General features: G+C 39.6%; 1 protein-coding gene across 2 annotated transcripts in view; it reads right to left on the bottom strand.

The window, feature by feature from the left end:
* The window catches only part of ABHD5 (abhydrolase domain containing 5, lysophosphatidic acid acyltransferase), a 39,916-nt gene that overhangs the window by 18,545 nt on the left and 1,168 nt on the right, over positions 1–20,203 (bottom strand). For both annotated transcript variants that reach the window (XM_020905395.2, XM_020905396.2), the window contains exon 2: positions 394–479. In XM_020905395.2, coding sequence (XP_020761054.1) covers positions 394–479 — 86 coding nt within the window. The remainder of the gene's footprint in view (positions 1–393; positions 480–20,203) is intronic.

Raw genomic sequence — 20,203 nt, 5'->3', positions numbered from 1 at the left:
CATTTGTTCAGAAAATAGCTATTTTTAGAAAACATTATTCAAGCTGCAGTGCGTTTATTGCTAGGGTTTTAAAGTAAATTAATAAGTTACCATAGCTTAAATTATACAGTTTTCATTTTTAATACAGTAACTATTAACAGCTATAACCACTAAACAAAGACCTTTGGGGTACTTCTTAATTGAAGAATATAAAAGGACCTCAAGACCAAAAGGTTTGAGAACCCTTGACTTCTTTCCACACTTACATACTTACTGATGACATGAAAAAGGAAAAAAAGTTCTTTTGCCAACACCTAACACACCACAGAATCTTATCCTCAGTTTCAAGGCAATGCAATATATTGGACCTATTTTAGTAAACAGCTCAGTTCACTTACAAGAAGAAAACCTTACATTTTAAAATTTTCTCTTCAGCTTCTTTAAGGTGTGAGGTTGACGTAGGGCACCATGTGGGAAGCCAACCAGTTAGCCATCCTGACCTAGAGCATCAAAACAAAATACAAAGAGGTGAGTTCATGCTCTTCTCAACTCCCAACTGCTGCACAGGGGGAAGAAAAGCAGAATAGGAAGCTCACTGTCTGTGTGATGGGGAAGCTGTCTGCAGGTGACAAGTCCACCAAATAGGTACAGAGCGTTGTGATAAAGTACTGAGATACAGACACCTTCAAGCTAAGAACCTCCATGTAGATCTCAAAGTCCATCTTACCTTCATGGACAGTCACACTCCACACAGTCAAGTAAACTAAAAATGGACAGAGCAAGAAAAGAGAAAAAAGGCATTCCCCCACCCCACTGCCAGACAGTTTTTCATGGTGGAAGTACAAAAGTCAAAGACCATGAGTTCAATCATTTCAATGGCAAGTTCACAGCAAATATAAAACACACTTTCTATGAGGGCAGAGAGAAGAGAAACCTTATTAAAGAATGAGATAAAAAAAAGAAAAAGGCTTCAAACCTCATGGTTAAGAGTAGAACACATCCCTAAAACAAATGCAGAGGTCGGGCCCATGTAAATCTACCATAGCGTGACCTGGTTAACTATTAACAGCTCTGCATTTCAGCAAACAGCAAATGATGAGAATGTCCCAGGTATCTGGTGGAAGATAGCTAAACAGAGAACGAGCAAGCAAGCCTTGGGCAAGAGGTGAGGAAAGGTACAGTGGGGCTCGTGGCAAACAGAGGGGGAGCCTTCAAATCCTGGCTCAGCAGCAGACGTAGGCACATCCTGACAGGACACGCGACATCAGCGGTCACCTGACAGCTCCCAAGCGCTCGGCACTTGACCAGCATCACTTAAAGTATGACCTTTCTCATGAGAGAAAAAGAATTCAACAAGAGGAAGCAGGTTCCAGATGAGACGCAACAGCCAGAATGAAGGCTCAGGCAACAGGGATGAAGATGAAGATGAGGAATGATGAAAAATTAAACCAGGTGAGGGTAAGAACTTATAACTAGAAGATGAATAAGTTCTGGAGATTGAATGCATGGCATAGTGATTACAGCCAACAAAAATGTACTGTAGACTTTGTAACTAAGAGACTAGATCTTAAATGTTCTTATCACACACAAAAAAGAGAATTATGTGATATGGTAGAGGTGATAGCCAAGCTATGGTGGGAATCATGCTGCAATATATAAATGGATAAATCAACACACTGTATATCTTGAACAATGTTACATGTTAATTATATCTCAATTTTAAAAATAAAAAAAAAGCAAAAAAAAAATCTAATGGAAGAAACAGGAGACCCAACAACTCTAATACATGATAGAATGAACTCACTCTACAGTTACTTATTAAGCACACACTATCTTTACAGAACTATTCTATTCACTTGGGGCATATCAGTTACCAAACAGAGCTAATGATGATTAATTCTCCCTAAAGGGATCAGGAAGTTGTTTTTGGACTGGATCTTCACAAATAGGGTATTTCTTTCCTTTAAAAAAAAATACATTTTATTAAAGTATACTGGACTTACAACGTTTCAGGTGCACAGCAGGGTAATTCAGTGACACAAATACACATATATTATTTTTGAATTTATTTTCCATCATAGGTTTTTACAAGATATTGACTACAGTTCCCTATGCTATACAGCAAACCTTTGTTGCTTGTTGCCTATCTATTTTTTAATTAGAAATATAGCATTCTATTCATACTAAGTCAAATAGAATCAAAATGCCATAATTTTTCCAATTAGGCAAAAATTCATGCTTCTAAAATACATATATCATACATATTTATATATATAATGTATACAAAAGCTTTCTACTACACTTGATAAAGGCTTGAAAAAGAACATCCAAAAAAAAAAAAGAAGAGATGGAGAAACTGGAGAACATAAACTAAATGAAATGGGAGCACTGAATATGAAATACAAAAAATGAACAAACTAGATAAAAGTAAAAGATCATCATATAGTCCAGTTGTCTGTAAACACAACTGCTACATTAGAAACATATCTGGAGCTCTGGAGAAAAAAAGCAATACCTGAGCATTTGTACTTTTAAAAAAATTTCAAGATAATTCTGATATGATCTGGATTTTAAAAAGTGATGACAGGTTCTTCTATTAGATCCTAGTTTTGGTGATACAGAGTTCTATTATTTTTCTGTTGATCAATCATGATACAAGAGTATTGAGTGAGTAACACTGTGATCATAGTTATGTAATCACAATAGTAAAAGATATTTATCAGCTTTCACAATCAATAGACAGACAAAAATAAAAGTTAATTACACTGCAAGTCATAACTGGAACATGACTAACAATATAAAATAATTACATACAATTTAGGGAGGGTCAAGCAGAGTGATGTGGTAAGTGGAAGGGCATTAAGTGCACATGTTTTCATTGACCCAGCCAGTCTATGTCTTTTGGCTGGTGCATTTAATCCATTTACATTTAAGGTAATTATGATATTTAAGGATATGTATGATCCTATTACCATTTTCTTAATTGTTCTGGGTTTATTTCCTGTAGGTCTTTTGCTTCTCTTGTTTCCTGCCTAGAGAAGCTCCTTTAGCATTTGTTGTAAGGCTGGTTTGGTGGTACTGAATTCTCTTAACTTTTGCTTGTCTGAAAAGTTTTTGATTTCTCCATCAAATCTGAAGGAGTCGATTTTAAAATTCTAACAGCAGATAAAGAGGAAGATCTGAATAAATGAAGAGGTGAGCCATCATTTAGGATGTACTTGTTTATTTTAAAGATGCCAATCGTCTACAAATTAATCTATACATTCAATACAATCTGAGTTACATTTCTAATTGGAGCTGTGGGGATAAAAAACAGAATTATTTAAAATTTTCTATGGATGAATAAATGTTCTCAAGTGGTTCCAGTAAACTTACTTTAAAAAAAAAAAATCTGAAGGAGTCTTGCTGGGTAGAGTATTCTTGGTTGTAGGTTCTTCCCTTTCATCACTTTACATCTTTCATGCCATTCCCTTCTGGCTTTTAGAGTTTCTGCTGAGAAATCAGCTAATAGCCTGATGGGAATTCCTGTGTATGTTATTTGTCATTTTTTTCCTTTTTGGTTTTAATATTTTATCTCTGTCTTTAAATTTTGTCAGTTTGATTGCAATGTGTCTCAGTGTGTTCCTCCTTGGGTTTATCCTTCCTGGGACTCTGTGCTGCCAGAACTTGGTTGACTATTTCCTTTCCTATGTTTGGGAAGTTTCCAGCTATCATCTCTTCAAATATTTTCTCAGGTTCTTTCTCTCTCTCTTCTCCTTCTGGGACCCTTACAGTGTGAATGTTGGTGTGTTTAATGTTGTCCCAGAGGACTCTTAGGCTGTCTTCATTTCTTTTCATTCTATTTTCTATTTTTTCTTCTGTGGCAGTGATTTCCACCACTCTGTCCTCCAGGTCATTTATCCATTCTTCTGCCTCAGTTATTCTGCTATTGGTTCCTTCTAGTGTATTCTTCATTTCTTGTTTGTTTGCTCTTAAATTCTTCTAGGTCTTTGGTAAACATTTCTTGTATCCTCTCAATATTTGCCTCCATTCTTTTCCCCAAATCCTCGATCTTCTTCACTATCATTATTCTGAATTCTTTTTCTGGAAGGTTACCTACCTCTACTTCATTTAGTTGTTTTTTCTGGGGTCTTATCTTGTCCCTTCATCTGGGACATAACTTTCTGCTTTTTCGTCGTGGTTGCCGCTGCTGCTCCTAAGTCACTTCAGTCGTGTCCGACTCTGTGCGACCCCATAGACGGCAGCCCACCAGGCTCCCCCGTCCCTGGGATTCTCCAGGCAAGAACACTGGAGTGGTTGCCATTTCCTTCTGCAATGCATGAAGGTGAAAAGTGAAAGTGAAGTTGCTCAGTCGTGTCCGACTCTTCACGACCCCATGGATTGCAGCCTACCAGACTCCTCCATCCATGGGATATTCCAGGCAAGAGTACTGGAGTGGGGTGCCATTGTCTTCTCCTTTCATCGTGGTTAACTTTCTGTAATATGGTTTTTGTTTTAGCCGCTGCAAAACTGCTTCTGTCTGTCCTCTGATGAATGAGGCTAAGAGGCTTGTGTAAGCTTCCTGATGGGAGGGACTGGCATGGGAAAAATTGGGTCTTGCTCTGGCAGGCATGGCCTTTGTTCAGTAAAGCTTTAATCCAATTATTTGCTGATAGGTAGAGTTGCACTCCTTCCCTGGTAGTTGTTTGGCCTGGGGCAACCCAGCCCTGGGGTCTACAGACTCTATGGTAGGATTAACGGTGAACTCCAAGAGGGTTTACACCAAGGGGGACCTTCCAGTGCCCCCGTTCCTGCAGTGAGCCCTTGCTGACCCACATCTCCACAGGAAGCCCTCCAATACCAGCTTTGGTTCTGTCTCCGGTGCGGTTACTGCTGCTCTCCTCTGGGTCTTCGTGTGCTCAGAATTTTGTTTGTGCCCTCAAAGACTGGAGTCTCTGTTTTCCCTCAGTCCTCTGGAAAGGCTATAATCAAATCCCGCTGGCCCTCAAGGCCAGATTCCCTGAGGATTCCCAGTCCCTTTGTCAGATCTCGAGGCAGGGAAGCCTCATGTAGGGTTCAGAAACTTCACAACAGTGCAAGAACTTCACTGGCATTATTGTTCTCCAGTCTGTAGATCACCCACCTGGTGGGTTTAGGATTTTCACTTTATTGTGATCGCTCCCCTCCTACCGTCTTGCTGTGACTTCTTCTTTGTCTTTGGATGTGGGGTGTCTTTTTTTTGGTGGGTTCCAGCATCCTCCTGTTGATGGTTGTTCAACAACTCATTGCAATTTCGGTGCTCTCACAGGAGGAGATGAGCACACATCCTTCTACTCCACCATCCTGAACCTAAACCAGCGGATATTTCGAAAGCTGCAGTGGCAGTTCAGGCATCCCCGTGCAGGAAAGGCATGAGCACATGTACACAATGAAGTACGCCGTGCATGTGGTGAGCTGACAAGGGCACTGCTGCCAAAGGCTGCTCTAACAAATTACCACATGCTTCAAGCCACAGAAATGCATTCTGTCACAGCTCTGGAGACCCGAAGTCTGAATTCAGTGTCACTGGGCTGAAACCTAGCTGCTGGCAAGACCAGCCTCCCAATAGAGGCTCTAAGGGAAAAACTCCTAGTCTCTCCTGGTGGCTGCTGGTACTCCTCAGTCCGGAGCAGCATCACTCCAGTTACCTGCGCCCCTACCACCTGCCTTCCCAGTGCTGCACGTCTTCTGCAGCAGGAAGTATGCTCCAAGGTAGAATAAATACACCAATACATAGTAGTTATTATACTGACAACAATAGCTATGATTCACTAACACTGATGAGGCATAAAATAAGAGTTTTATATAAGGTTCAGAGGGAGCGCAAAGATAGAATTAACAGAGAATTGTCATTTTACATAAACTGCTTGTCTCAAAGGTAAGGCTACTTCCAGTTGAGCTGCCCTGGGACCTGCAGCCTTGCTCCAGCCTTTCACTTGAAGCTTTAATGTCATTTTTGCATTTCTTATTCTCTGTCCTCTAGACATATAACATTCCCTGTCCTCTTGTTCCCGGACCTGAATATCCTTGGAATACATCTCTCCCCTTCTTCCCATGATTCATTAGCCTCTTATCAACCTCAGATTAGATTCCATTTCTCCCACATACCCAAAGAGGATTAGATCAAGGTGGCAGGATGGACTCCTGTAATCAAGCTCTATTTTCTTAATTCTAAAGTTGTGTCCTCAATCTCACATTTCCTCATCAGTATCCTCACCTAACTGAAATAGCCCTGAAGGTAAGGACTCACTGCATGCTCAGTTTCTATCCCAATACCTAGCATATTAATATACCTTCATGATATGAAGTTTTTTGCTTCACCTTAAGTGTACTGCTTGCAATGAATTAGAAGTGGATGACTGTGAAGCTCTCCATCTTAATATACACAGATGTATGTATGTATGTCAAAATTCATCAAATGAACACATAAAACTTAAGCATTTCATCATAATAAAATTTTATTCACAATAAAATTTTATACCAAAAAAAAAAAAGATAAAACAGTCTGAACTTGATAATTGGTTACAAAGAAGGGATAACAGAGGATTCCTAGGTTTCTGTCTGAGATGCCACCAATAACAATAGAGAATACATGAATAAGAAGAGCTGTGAGGGACTTCTGTAATGGTCCAGTGGTTAAGACTTCACCTTCTAATGCCGGGGGTGTGGGTGCAATCCCTGGTTGGGGAGCTCAGACCCCACATGACTTGTGGCCAAAAAAATGACAACACAAAACAGAAGCAATAATGTGACAAATTCAATAAAGACTTCCACAATGGTTCACAACAACAAAAAAATCTTTAAAAAAGAAAAGAATAGCATTGAATAGAAAAACATGTTAAGTTCTGAATAGGTTGATACAGCATCTACCACATTTTTCTAGGGTTTGTAGGCTCATCCTACTGCATTTCCCTTCCCTATAAAATTTCTCTAGGCATTATGTATAACAGGTGCTCAATAAATAATGTTTGCTGAATGACTAAGTCACTCACAATCCAAGATACTCTCAGTTCGGGCTACACCCATTTCACAGATGCGAACACTGAGGTTCAGAAATGTCAAGCACCAAGCCCAAGAGTATGCCGCTAGTAAGTTCAGTTCAGTTCAGTTCAGTTGCAAAGTCATGTCTGACTGTTTGCCACCCCATGAACTGCAGCACGTCAGGCCTCCTTGTCCATCACCAACTCCCAGAGTCCACCCAAACCTATGTCCATTCAGTCAGTGATGCCATCCATAATTAAACGACATAAATAGAGATGTGACTTGAACTGAGTGACTTCAAAACTCTTCTCAGGCGACCACCTTCCTTAAAACGTCTGAGGAGTTGTCATTACCTACAGAACAAAGTCATATTCCTCAGGCCCGTGCAGAAGATGCCTCACATTCCATCCATAGATTACCCTCTCCTCATCTTAAATCTTTTCACACTGTACTTTTTCAGTACCTCGTAACTCCCCAAATTTCATAATATTTTATGCCTCTGTGGCTCTCCCTCTGTCCAGAGCACCTTGTCTTTTCTGAGATACGTACTATCCCTGATCCTGATGCCAAGAGTCATTAGTCACTCCTCTGACCCTTGTCACAGATACAGTTATTATTATTGCTCTGGTTACTTGCTTCCGTATTTATCTGCCCTATTGCACTCTGAGCATAATGGATGCTAAACCCACGTTTAACATCATTCTTATATTGCCAGTGCCAAAAACACTAACTGGTTGATGGCCATTAAGTGCTTCATAACTGTGTGTGTGAAATGAAGGCCTTGGTCATAAGAAATAAAAGAAGTGGATGAAGGAAGGCAAATGAGGATCATTTCTATAGGCAGAGAGCACCTCCTGTACCACCAGTTCCCATTAGAAGATAGGATGCGGGCAAGTTACAGGCCTGAAGCTCCCAAAACAAAACAAAAAACAAACAAATGTCAGTGCAAAAAGGTCAGTCAAGAAAAGGGTAATCAACAAAATGAACAATTTAGGAAGGTGATCAGAAGCATTGTCCTTCACACTTTTTTTCAAATACATATAATTTTTCCTTTTTCTCTGCCAGTCAAATTTCTTCTTGTCTTTTTATCTTTAGATATAAAGACTTCATAGTAAGTTTCATAACTATGTGTCCATGTATGCACATGAACACACACACAGAGGATTACAGGACAGGACTATAAGCAAACTGGGCTTCCCAGGAGGCTCGGGGGGTAAAGAATCCACCTGCCAATCCAGGAGATGCAAGAGACTCAGGTTCGATCCCTGGTTCAGGAAGATCCCCTGGAGCAGGAAATGGCAACCCATTCCAGTATCCTCCCCTGGGAAATCCCATGGACAGAGGAGTCTAGCGGGCTACAGTCCATGGGGCCACAAAAGAGTCGGACATGACTGAGCGACTAAACAACAACACAAGCAAATGTACTTGGTCAGGTTTTCATGGCAGGTGGGTTATACTGTGGAGGTAATATGTGAAAAGAAGAATGCTGGGGTTCCGGTTCCAGATGGAAGATCCTGCTCTCATCTCCACGCACACACTGAATCCACAGCTATAGATGGAACAATCTCCTCTGACAATAACCTAAAAGCTGGCTGAGCAAGCCCTCCCTAAGAGGGGCAAACCTAGAGAGAAACCACTTCAAAGCAGGTGGGAAAGGCTGAGACACAATCTCACCATAAATCCTACTGTACAGCACAGCGACCCACAATCAGGAGGTAACGCAAAACCCAGAGCTGCTTCTCCCTGAGGAGCAAGTGCTCATAACCCACATAGGGCTCCCTGACTTTACAGACTGGCACCTGAAAGAGGAGCCCCCAAAATGCCTGGTTTCAAGGCTCAAGGCCATGACACACTTGGGGGGCGGCACACCAAGGAATGGTGCTCAAAGGGCTTGTGGGTAGCCTCCCGGGCACCAGGGCCCAGCCCAGAAGCAGCCCTCTGAAAGCACCCGGCTTCATGTGAGAGACTCGCTTCCTAGTCTTAACCCAGTTTTTAGGTTTGCTATCCAGAGGACACCCCTTCTTTCCCCCGGCTCTGGCAGAGGGGCTTGTGTTCCTGGGTGCCATGGGGCTGTAACAATCAGAGAGACAGGTCTTGGAGACTACCACCCCCAGGACACCACACAGACGAAACACACCCCGCATCTCTCACAAGAGGTCTGTTTACTCGTCCAGGAGTTCTGGCCTTAGGAGCAGGCTTCTGGTGTGGCGCACACGAGCAGCTACAGAGGTGCGTTCCTGGAGCACAGGCTGGGGGATGCCGTCTTACACTCACCCTCTGCCTTGCTATAGCTCACCAGCATCTTCCAGAAGGGAGCTTGTCCAGTCCTCTGGGGCCCTGATCTGTGTGAGTGCGGCCCAGGGGACACCTCCGGATCTGGGGACCAGTGGGGAGGCTTCTGACTGTGGTCCCATCGCACTTCTCTCTATTTCAGTAGGGTTTTTTCCCCTCTGAGGTTTTATCATGCTTTTTTGTTTGAAACATATTCCTTTGTTTCTTCATTTTTCTTGATTCTCTGTGTTGCTTTCTATGCATTAGATGAAAAACCACCACTTCTCCCAATGGTAAAGAGTTGGTTGCAGGAGATGAATCTTACTGTTCAGCCCTGCCCTAGCTCCTGGCTGTCTTTCAATCCTTTGTGATTGTCCAAGAAGCTAATTTTATTTTTACTAGTTCCCAGTAGTTGAGGGTGTGCCAACACAGCGTCCCAAAGGGGAGATTCTCAGTCAGCACCTAGATTTAGGTTGACTGGAAGCCAAACACTCAGGTATCAGTTTTTAAAGAACACAACAAAAGCAAAAATAAACAAGTGCAACTACATCAAACTAAAAAGCTTCTGCGCAGCAAAGGAAACCATCAATAAAACGAAAAGGCAACCCACAAAATGGGAGAAAAAATCTGAAAATCATAAATTTGATAAGAGGTTAATATCTAAAATACATAAAGAACTCATGCAACTCAACAGTAAAAAAAAAAAAAAAAGTAATGGGCAGAGGATCTGAATACACTTTTTGCCAAAGACAACATACAGATGGCAAACAGACAGATGAAAAGATGCTCACATCACTAACATAGGAAAAATGTAAATCAAAACCATAGTGAGATACCCTCTTACACTTGTTAGAATGGCTATTATCAAAAAGGTAAGAAAGAAAAAATGTTAGAGATGATATGGAGAAAAAGGAACCCTGGCACACTGTTAGTGGAAAACAGTATGAAGTTTCCTCAAAAAATAAAACTGCCCTAGGATCCAGCAATTCCACTTCTGGGTATTTATCTGAAGACAAAAAAAGTAACTTGAAAAGATACATGCACCCCAGTGTTCACTGAAGCATTCTCTATAATACAATGGCCAAGATACGGAAGAAAACCTAAGTGTCCATCAACAAACTGATGAAAAGTGTACGTTACATAAAAACATACACATAATGGAATATTATTCAGCCATATAAAAGAATGAAATATTAACATCTGTACAACATGGGTGAACCTAGGGGGTATCATGCTAAGTGAAAGTAAGTCAGACAGAGAAAGACAAATTCATATGATCTCACTTACATGTGGAATCTTTCAAAACAACTGTAACAACAATAAGTTCAGAGACAAACTGGTGGTTGACAGAGGAGGAGAGTGGGGAAAATGGGTGAAGAGAGTAAAAGGTAAAAACTTCCAGCTATAAAATAAGTAAGTCATGGGGATGTAATGTATAGCATGGCAACTTTAGTTAGTGATACTGTACTGCATATTTGAAAGTTGCTGAGAGCAAATCTACAAAAATTGTCATCACAAGAAAAAAATTCTTTAACTATGCATGGTTAACTAGATTGACTGTGATAATCATTTCACAATATATAAAAATACCAAATCATTATGTTACACCCCTGAAACAAATACAAAGATATATGTCAATTATGCCTCAATAATAAAAAAGGATAGAATAGAAGATCCATAATAGCTTATATTAAAATCAGGTTCCAGTCTAACATTCTCTGCTACCGGTTTCAAATCTTCTGAATTAACAAGAGGTAAGACCTCTAGGCATCTCTGACAAATGCTACCTGTAACTTATTATCAAGGTATCAAGATAACAGAAAGCATTACAACCATCAGTTTATTTGCAAATACATAAACTTCTGACAAATTACAAAGGAAAAACAACTCAAGTCTTCAGCAATGAAACTTCCAATTTATTCAACTGCCTGCTAAGCTGCAACTAAAGCTATTGTTTTTTAGTTGCAGCTTAATAGGAAACTATAAGAATCTCATGCTCTTCAGAGCTTAAATTTAAAAAAAGTTCTTAACAAGATGGTCATCAACATCTATGTCTGGCCACAAGTACATGCACTAGTATCAATAGGAAGTTACTCACAACTCAATTTCATTAATTTTTTTCAGCAAATATCCCTCAATAACAGCACAGTTCTTGGCCAAAGAGAATCAGAGGCCAGTACAACAAAAACAACAAATACAAGTAAAATGAACTATAATCTACTATTGTTCCCCCTCACATCATAGACACATTGGGGCAGAGGAAACACAAATGCAATCAGTATTCAAATTATATATGAAAAATTTCAGTTTCTGAATGCCTACTATGCACAAGGCACTAGAGTTTAAAATGTGATGTGTCCACCGTTAATATAGGAATCATGCCTACCTTCATCTATTCACCATTCATCACAAAACCAATTTTTAAGGGATAGGATTGTCTTGTCTATGCATTTTGCCTCCCAGTGATTGCCTTAACTCAAAGAGAAGGGGCAAAATAATGCTTTTATGTTTGCAAGGCTATTTATTGCATTACATTAAAAACAAGGGCTCTTCAACCACAAGAGGGGCCAATAATAACTCTCCAGGTTTTTTACAGCAGCTTTTTCAACAAAGTAGTTAATTTTTTTTAAGTGGGGTTTTTCTAAAGTATATTTAAACTGAAAAAAATATATTTAACAAAATACAGTAAAAGTTTATCTTCACTGTTAATGGAACTGTAAAGATACCTCTCTCCCTTTGGCCCTCATGTTTCTGTCTAATCAGTTTTTGCCTTAACTAGATGACAATATTTTATATAAATTGCCTTTATTTTTTTCTTAAGAGTTATTCTACAGGATTGAGTGTTAGCACATAATAGGCTCAAAGGCACATTTTTAAAGAGTGACAGCAAGGGTCTGCCTTTTCCTCCTTTCAGTTTATAAGCTTTTGCTCATGAGTTCCCACACCTTACTTAGCTGGCAACCTCTACGGTTCAACTCTCTAAGACACCCATCCAACCTCGCTTCCTGTCTTTAGGGGAAATTGACCTCATCTTCAAAGAAACCCTCTGCCTCTTCCACAAAATCTCCTATGCCATCCAGAGTTGTTTTTGCATTTCTCGGCTTACTTTGTGGAAGACTGAGATTGGAACTAACCACACAGTCTGAAGTTTGTCAGATGTCCAGCCATACTTCTGAGGGCACAAAATTCAAAAGAACAATTCAATTTACCACGGCCATGATACAGTGAACGAGATGCAGGACTGCCTCCTCAGAACTTTGGGAAATACACAGAAAAGGAAAAATTAACTTCTCTTAATAAGCAGATGAACAGGAAACACCATCATACGTTGCTGAGGCCCTGACTTCAGAAGAGATGAAAAGTGTCAGCTGTAATATAAAGATAAGACATTCACAATAGGGACTCTATCTATCTATGGCATCAAGAAGATTTTATCATACACTGTCTTATCTATTGAGAACCAACGTCACTAGGAAGGCTGAAGACCCAAGCCCTAAAGCATCTAAACAAGATACTAAATAAACTTGCTTTGCAACGTGTAACATGTAAACAATACTTTTAGTGAGCAGACTTCTGAGTAAAAGCTTTAAAACACTGTACCAAAGGTGGCAACTCTAAGGAATGCCAAATAAGACGTACTTAACATATTAACAGTTTGTTAACTCAAGAATCTGATTTTAGGTATCCCTAGTTCTACAAAGAAAACTGAAACTTTCCCCATGAATTTTCTATGTACTCTCTCTCTCTTTTTTATAAAAGAGCATTAACATTGTACTTGTATCCTAGGCTATCAACATTTAAATTTCCTAGTAATTCCTGTTTTCTTGTCTAAGGCATTTGACTATCCATAGTATTACTAAATCTGAATTGCACAAACTGTAAATATTGTGAAACAGTGAAAGAGGTTTCAAAGTATTCTGAAGAAAACATACAGAAGTCTGGTCAGTTTCCACATAGTTTTGGCTACTTAAATAACATTTCTAATTAGGTTACAAGTAAAGAGAATTTCATTATATTACAGGTTTGTTTAAAATGGCCTATACTGACTGCTACTATCAAAAAGAAAAACTATGTTTATTACTGCTCTCTATAAGCTACTCTAAGCAAGTATTCTATCTAGCTCATCTAGAGAAACTATGAGGTTTTCATTTTTATTATAAATATCCAAACTGACTAGAGTTATGAATACATGTATTCCTCTGAAATAATTCCTTAACCAGTGAATGACTGAAAACTTCCAGACTGAAAATGACAACCCTTGGGCAAATAAAGACCTTTTTTTCCTGGGAAATGACTTCTTAAATCCTGCCCAGGAAAAGAAGAAGAAGAAAAAAAAAAGAGTATGTCTCACACAAGTCATAATTTAAGTTATTAACATGCCATTTTATTTTAAATAAATGATACTAGGGAGGCAAATTACCATAATCATAGATCACTGACAACATAGGCTCTTGAACATATTAATATTTCAACACATTAACTAGCATTCTTTTAACTTTTTAACCTGTAAGTATTGTTCTTCATTTTTTTCTATTTAAAAATATTTTTGTACAATTTTTAAGGTTATTTTCCTAACATAACTTTTTCCATGTGCTGGAAATCTTTTCCCCTAATTGCTTCATATCTTCTTGCACATAGTAAGAAAGCCATTCTGGAACCAGACATAGCATCATCATCCAACATACATAATTAAGAAGCTACACATGAAGCTTTTAGATTTTACATTGCTTAATAAATCCAAGTTACATTTTGTTGTTAGTTTTGAAATGAGTTCATCCACTATATAAAGAAAATGAAAGACTAAAGATCCTAGGTCTCAAATTGAATAAGCTTTAAGGGAAAAAAACACTTTTCCAGACAATTATTTCATGATTCACAATCAGGAGTGAGAAATCACAGAACTATGGAATTAGACCAAAAATCTAACTATAAAATGTTTCTGAATGTCTATTATAAATAATATACACTTTAAGGACTCATGCAGAGGCACATTTTATTTTGAAATGTATTAGTCAGTGTTGTTTTTACTAAGTGTACCACCCATGGGACTTTAAAATCTTTTGTTAGGTTCTTTGTTACAGGAATGACATCTGCATTTGCTGGTCTGTAACTGGCATTTTGGAGAACAGGCAAAACAGCGAAGCATGGTTCCCTGTTGGTTCATCCAAGGTCAAGGAGAAGAACCATATTCGCAATTCTCTGATATAATTTACGTTTATGATTCTAACTGCTCAAACTCATCCTAGACAAATTTAAACTTTGAATTTCTTATAACAGTATCTATTGATGTACTTGATATTTCAGAATGAAAAAATTTAAATCATCAACTGCAAAATGAATAATCAAGTACTAGGATTTTTTATCACAATTTTTGTGTCAGCATAAATTTAAAACAGTTGAAATGTTTAATTCTTAAAATTCTATTGAAACTTTCTATTTATAAAGCCCCTTTGGGCTCAACTAGACATTTCAGTAACACCAAAGCTTTGTCTTCAATGATCTGACAAAACAAGTACAGAAAAACGATACTACAGGACATGATGGAGGTGCCATAAAGAAAGTGTAGGAAAACACCATGGATCTTAAAAGAAGGGAGATCACCATCTGTTTGGGGTCAGAGAAATCAACTTGAACCAAGTCATGGAAAAATAGGAGTTAAGCAAGGAACATGTGTAGGAAACAACGAAAGACACAGCTTGGATTGAGCCCAGAGCACAGGAAGGAAATAAGATTCCAAAGTGAGCAGCCTCACTGCCGGCAAAGGGCTTGGAAGTCAGGCTGAGGACATATAAAAACACCACACTGTGTGTGCGACTGACTGCATGAGTGCTCAGCAGGGTCTGACTCTTTGCCACCGCATGGCCTATAGTCCACCAGGCTCCTCTGTCCAAGAAATTTTCCAGGCAAGAATACTGGAGTGAGCTGCCATTTCCTTCTCCAGGGGATCTTACCGATCCAGGAACTGAACCCACATTTCCTGCATCTTCTGCACTGGAAGGCAGATTCTTTGCCACTGAGCCACCTGGGAAGCCCTCTACTGTGGGCGCCTGTGCTACATATAAGACTGTACCCCTGGGGGTGTAAAAGTAACTAAAAAACCTAAGTGATGTGGAAAGCACAGGCACAGAACATGTACCGAAAACCTGCAATAATTCAGAAAAGGGAGTAATGAGAGTCTGAACCAAGTGGCCCCCAGGTGACAACGGGGCTGGAAAGGTGATGCTGCACTTAGAGGCTACTGGACGTGGTAACAGATACTGTGTTTGGATCAATGGAGTTGGGGGAAGGATAGTGAAAAGACAGTACCACATCTCTTAATCTGGAGGACCAGAAGAACCTAAATACCTAGTTCAGTTCAGTTGCTCAGTCATGTCCGACTCTTTGCAACCCCATGGACCACAGCACACAAGGCCTCCCTGTCCGTCACCAAATCCCGGAATTTACTCAAACTCGTGTCTATTGAGTCAGTGATGCCATCCAACCATCTCATCCTCTGTCGTTCCCTTCTCCTCCTGCCTTCAATCTTTCCCAGCACCAGGGTCTTTTCAAATGAGTCAGCTCTTCGCATCAGGTGGCCAAAGTATTGGAGTTTCAGCTTCAGCATCAGTCCTTCCATTGAATACTCAGGACTGATCTCCTTTAAGATGGACTGGTTGGATCTCCCTGCAGTCCAAGGGACTCGAAAGAGTCTTCTCCAATACCACAGTTCAAAAGCATCAATTCTTCGGCGCTCAGTTTTCTTTTATAGTCCAACTCTTACATCCATACACGACTACTGGAAAAACCATAGATCTTTGACTAGACGGACCTTTGTAGGCAAAGTAATGTCTCTGCTTTTTAACATGCTGTCTAGGTTGGTCATAACCTTCCTTCCAAGGAGCAAGCGTCTTTTAATTTCATGGCTGCAGTCACCATCTGCAGTGATTTTGCAGCCCCCAAAAATAAAGTCAGCCACTGTTTCCCCACCTATTTGCCATGAAGCGATGGGCCTGATGCCATGATCTTAGTTTTCTGAATGCTGAGCTTTAAAACAACTTTTTCACTCTGCTCTCTGACTTTCATCAAGAGGCTCTTTAGTTCTTCTTCACTTTCTGCCAAAAGGGTAGTGTTATCTGCATATCTGAGGTTATTGATATTTCTCCCAGCAATCTTGATTCCAGCTTATGCTTCATCCAGCCCGACATTTTGCATGAGGTACTCTGCACATAAGTTAAATAAGCAGTGTGACAATATACAACCTTTACGTACTCCTTTTCCTATTTGGAACCAGTCTGTTGTTCCACATGCAGTTCTAACTGTTGCTTCCTGACCTACATACAGATTTCTCAAGAGGCAGGTCAGGTAGTCTGGTATTCCTATCTCTTTCAGAATTTTCCACAGTTTGTTGTGATTCACACAGTCAAAGGCTTTGGCATAGTCAATAAAGCAGAAATGGATGTTTTTCTGGAACTCTCTTGCTTTTTTGATGATCCAGCAGATGTTGGCAATTTGATCTCTGGTTCCTCTGCTTTTTCTAAATCCATCTTGAACATCTGGAAGCTCACAGTTCACGTACTGCTGAAGACTGGCTTGGAGAATTTTGAGCATTACTTCTCTAGCGTGTGAGATGACTGCAACTGTGCAGTAGTTTGAGCATTCTTTGGCATTGCCTTTCTTTGGGATTGAAATGAAAACTGACCCTTTCCAGTCCTGCGGCCACTGCTGAGTTTTCCAAATTTGCTGGCATATTGACTGCAGCACTTTCACAGCATCATCTTTCAGGATTTGAAATAGTTCAACTGGAATTCCATCACCTCCACTAACTTTGTTTGTAGTGATGTTTCCCAAGGCCCACTTGACCTCACATTCCAGGATGTCTGGCTCTAGGTGAGTGATCACAGCATCATGATTATCTGGGTAATACGTAAGTACCCCAATAAAAACAGGAAGTCAAGGGGAACACTGAGCTTTTTGTATGATTTAGCTCAAGGGAAGGAGGTGCAAATGAGATCCTAGTTGGGACTTGTTACATTTGAGAAACCAGTTGCAAACATTTGATACCCAATTAGAAACATCACTAGAGTACTGAAGAAGGCTTCATCCTAAGGAATTCTGAGCCCTCCCTACAGTCAGGATAGCTCAAGGAGTTGTGAGTAAACAACACAATGAAAACACAGATGGAGACAGAATAGCAGAGAGTGAATGGGGGTAAAAAACAAAATTAACTACTGGTCTCAGGTAAGACAAGAAGCAAAATGTCATAAGAGGTAGAAGGTCTGATAAAAGTCTCCAAAGGGAGTAGCTATCTTTAGTGTCAAACACTAAAAAGGACCCAAGAAAGGTTAAGTATTAAGAAAAACAGAAGTCCACTGGAATGTAACACTGAGGAGTTCTGTGATTTTTAGAAGTCAAGAGGTAAGGATTTGGAAAGGGGAGATGGCAACAGAAAGGGGTCACTGACCTGAAAAGTCTTTTAAAAGATAGGAGAGTGGATTTCTCTATCTTATCTCCAAGGCAAAAAAACACAATCAAACTCTAATGAAAATCCAGTAGGATAAACCCACTGGAGATGAAGGGGGAAAAATACCTTATTTATACTATTTGATGATTTTCATGATGTAAGTACAACTACCATGATTGATTTTAAGCTGCCAACTGTTGGCAAAATTCCTGAAAATTTAGCAATAACTCTGGACCATCACTGCAAGTTGGCTAGTCTGTGCTCTACTCTGCAACTAGGCAATTCCATGACAGCTTTCCTCTAAACCCAACTGATACTTAAACGATCTCTAGGACAACCCTTGCAGCAATTAACAGAACTACCTAACTCTTGTTACATATTGCTTTCTCAACTGTACTGCAACTGAAAAGGATTAGATGTTGAAAACCAAATGGCTCTGAGGCATCTCAACTGTACTGCAACTGAAAAGGATTAGATGTTGAAAACCAAATGGCTCTGAGGCATGCCCGTCTGCACTAGGAAGGAAAGGATAATCAAATGATCCAAAAAGCCTTTGGGGTTTCTCAGCGTGGCTCAGTGGTAAAGAATCCATCTGCAAACCAGGATACATGGCTTTGATTCCTGAGTCAGGAGGAACCCCTGGAAAAGGAAATGGCAACTCACTCCAGTATTCTTGCCTGGGAAATCCCATAGACAGAGGAACCTGGGGTGGCTATAGTTAAAAGGACTGCAAAGAGTTGGACATGATTTACCAAGTGAAGAACAAAAAGCCTTAAAATGACCGTTTTATAATTGTTTCCTTTGTTAATATCATTGCCCCATCTAGATCTGAAATGTCTTAAGAATAAGGAACTTGATTCAAAGACTCCAGTTTTCTCATAACCCACTTTGCTCTTGACTGCTGATTAACCAATTAAAAAAATTGAAGTGAGCTCTGTATCAATGAAGGACTAAATAACAAAGTATCAGTGAAGCAAAGGAAATAAGAACTAAACATCCTAGTAAACCCAATCCCAGTGGGAAACAAGCAGAGATGTGGGAGAGCTCCTTAGACTAAATCCAGATACCGAGGGAGTTCCAATCCACTCCCACTATTCACTGGTGGAGTGCCAGCTGCAGTCCCAGCTGCAGTTGCACCTGAAAAATGGGTATAGTAATACCTAGCACATAAGCTCAACCTTAAAGTTTAATATGACTACATTAGGGAACACCCAGCATAAGCGGATACTTGCTTAGTAGAGTTCATAAGGCCACAGCAGTTTATATACTGGATACTGCTCAAGTGTACCGCCAAGAACACCAAAGAAGTCCACCTCTAACAAGGGACTATGACTGGTCAGCTGCTAAGGGTAGTTTATACTCTATCCACAGGGACCTCCTGCTGTCACCCCAAATGGCAAATTCCTTTCCTGGTTGTACCCTGGACTCGCAAGCCTCCCAACAACATGGAGGCCAACAGACCCCATAAAAGTAGTCTCAGAGCCAAAAATGTTGTGATGAACTAGATGGTGACAGCTAACAGGTTCCTACTTGTGATTACACAACATTAGGCATCTTACCTCAACAAGTAAATTCATCGACAAATCAAAACAATGGACTTGTGAAGTGAGTGACTCACATAAACAAAAGTCAAGGGAAGAAGCTAGTTTCTAGTATTTCACAACTTTTCCCTTCTGTCATCTTTCCAAACACCCCATCTATCATGGGACTTTATATTATCCTCTGTCATTTAGGTTGTTTCATAACACAAATTTCTCCTAGCATCTGAAGTAGAACTGCTGTCAAAATATTAAACACATATGGGGATTAGCATATAGGTTTATTTACTTTCCAATCTGAATGACTGGCTTTGAGAAATAAGACAATAATGTTCACAGCAATGTAATCTTTTCACTAATTAACTGCTCTTCATCTACTGCTAAGTGCATGAAACTACTAGAAAACAATAAAATAAACAATACATTTGTATATCAAAAAAGTTTCTCGTTAGAACCCTCCTAACTGTTGATGGGAATGTAAACTGGTACAGCCACTATGGAAAACTGCATGGAGGTTCCTTAAAAAGAACATAGAGTTTCCATATGATCCAGCAGTCCCACTCCTGGGGATATATTTAGAAAAGATGAAAACTCTAATTTCAAAAGATATATGCACCCCAATATTCACAGTAGCACTATTTGTAAGTCCTGGAAGACAGGAAAGTAACCTAAATGTCCATCAACAGATGAATGAATAAAGAAAATGTGGTGTGTATATATACACACATACACGTAAGGGAACACTGACCTCAAAAAAAGAATGAAAAATCTCATTTGCAGCAACATGGATGAATCATACTAAGAGAACAAAATCAGAGAGAGACAGGTATCAGAGGATATTCCTTACATGTGGAATAAAAAAAATGATAAAAATTAACTTATTTACAAAACAGAAACAGACTCAAATATAGAATACAAATTTATGAATACCCAAAGGGAAAGGGGGGAGGGATAAATTAGGAATTTAGGATTAACA

Source organism: Odocoileus virginianus, chromosome 26, assembly GCF_023699985.2.
Source record: "Odocoileus virginianus isolate 20LAN1187 ecotype Illinois chromosome 26, Ovbor_1.2, whole genome shotgun sequence".
In the NCBI taxonomy this organism is placed as follows: domain Eukaryota; kingdom Metazoa; phylum Chordata; class Mammalia; order Artiodactyla; family Cervidae; genus Odocoileus; species Odocoileus virginianus.
The sequence above is the reverse complement of the archived record's forward strand: the minus strand, read 5'-3'. Positions and strand labels throughout refer to the sequence as shown.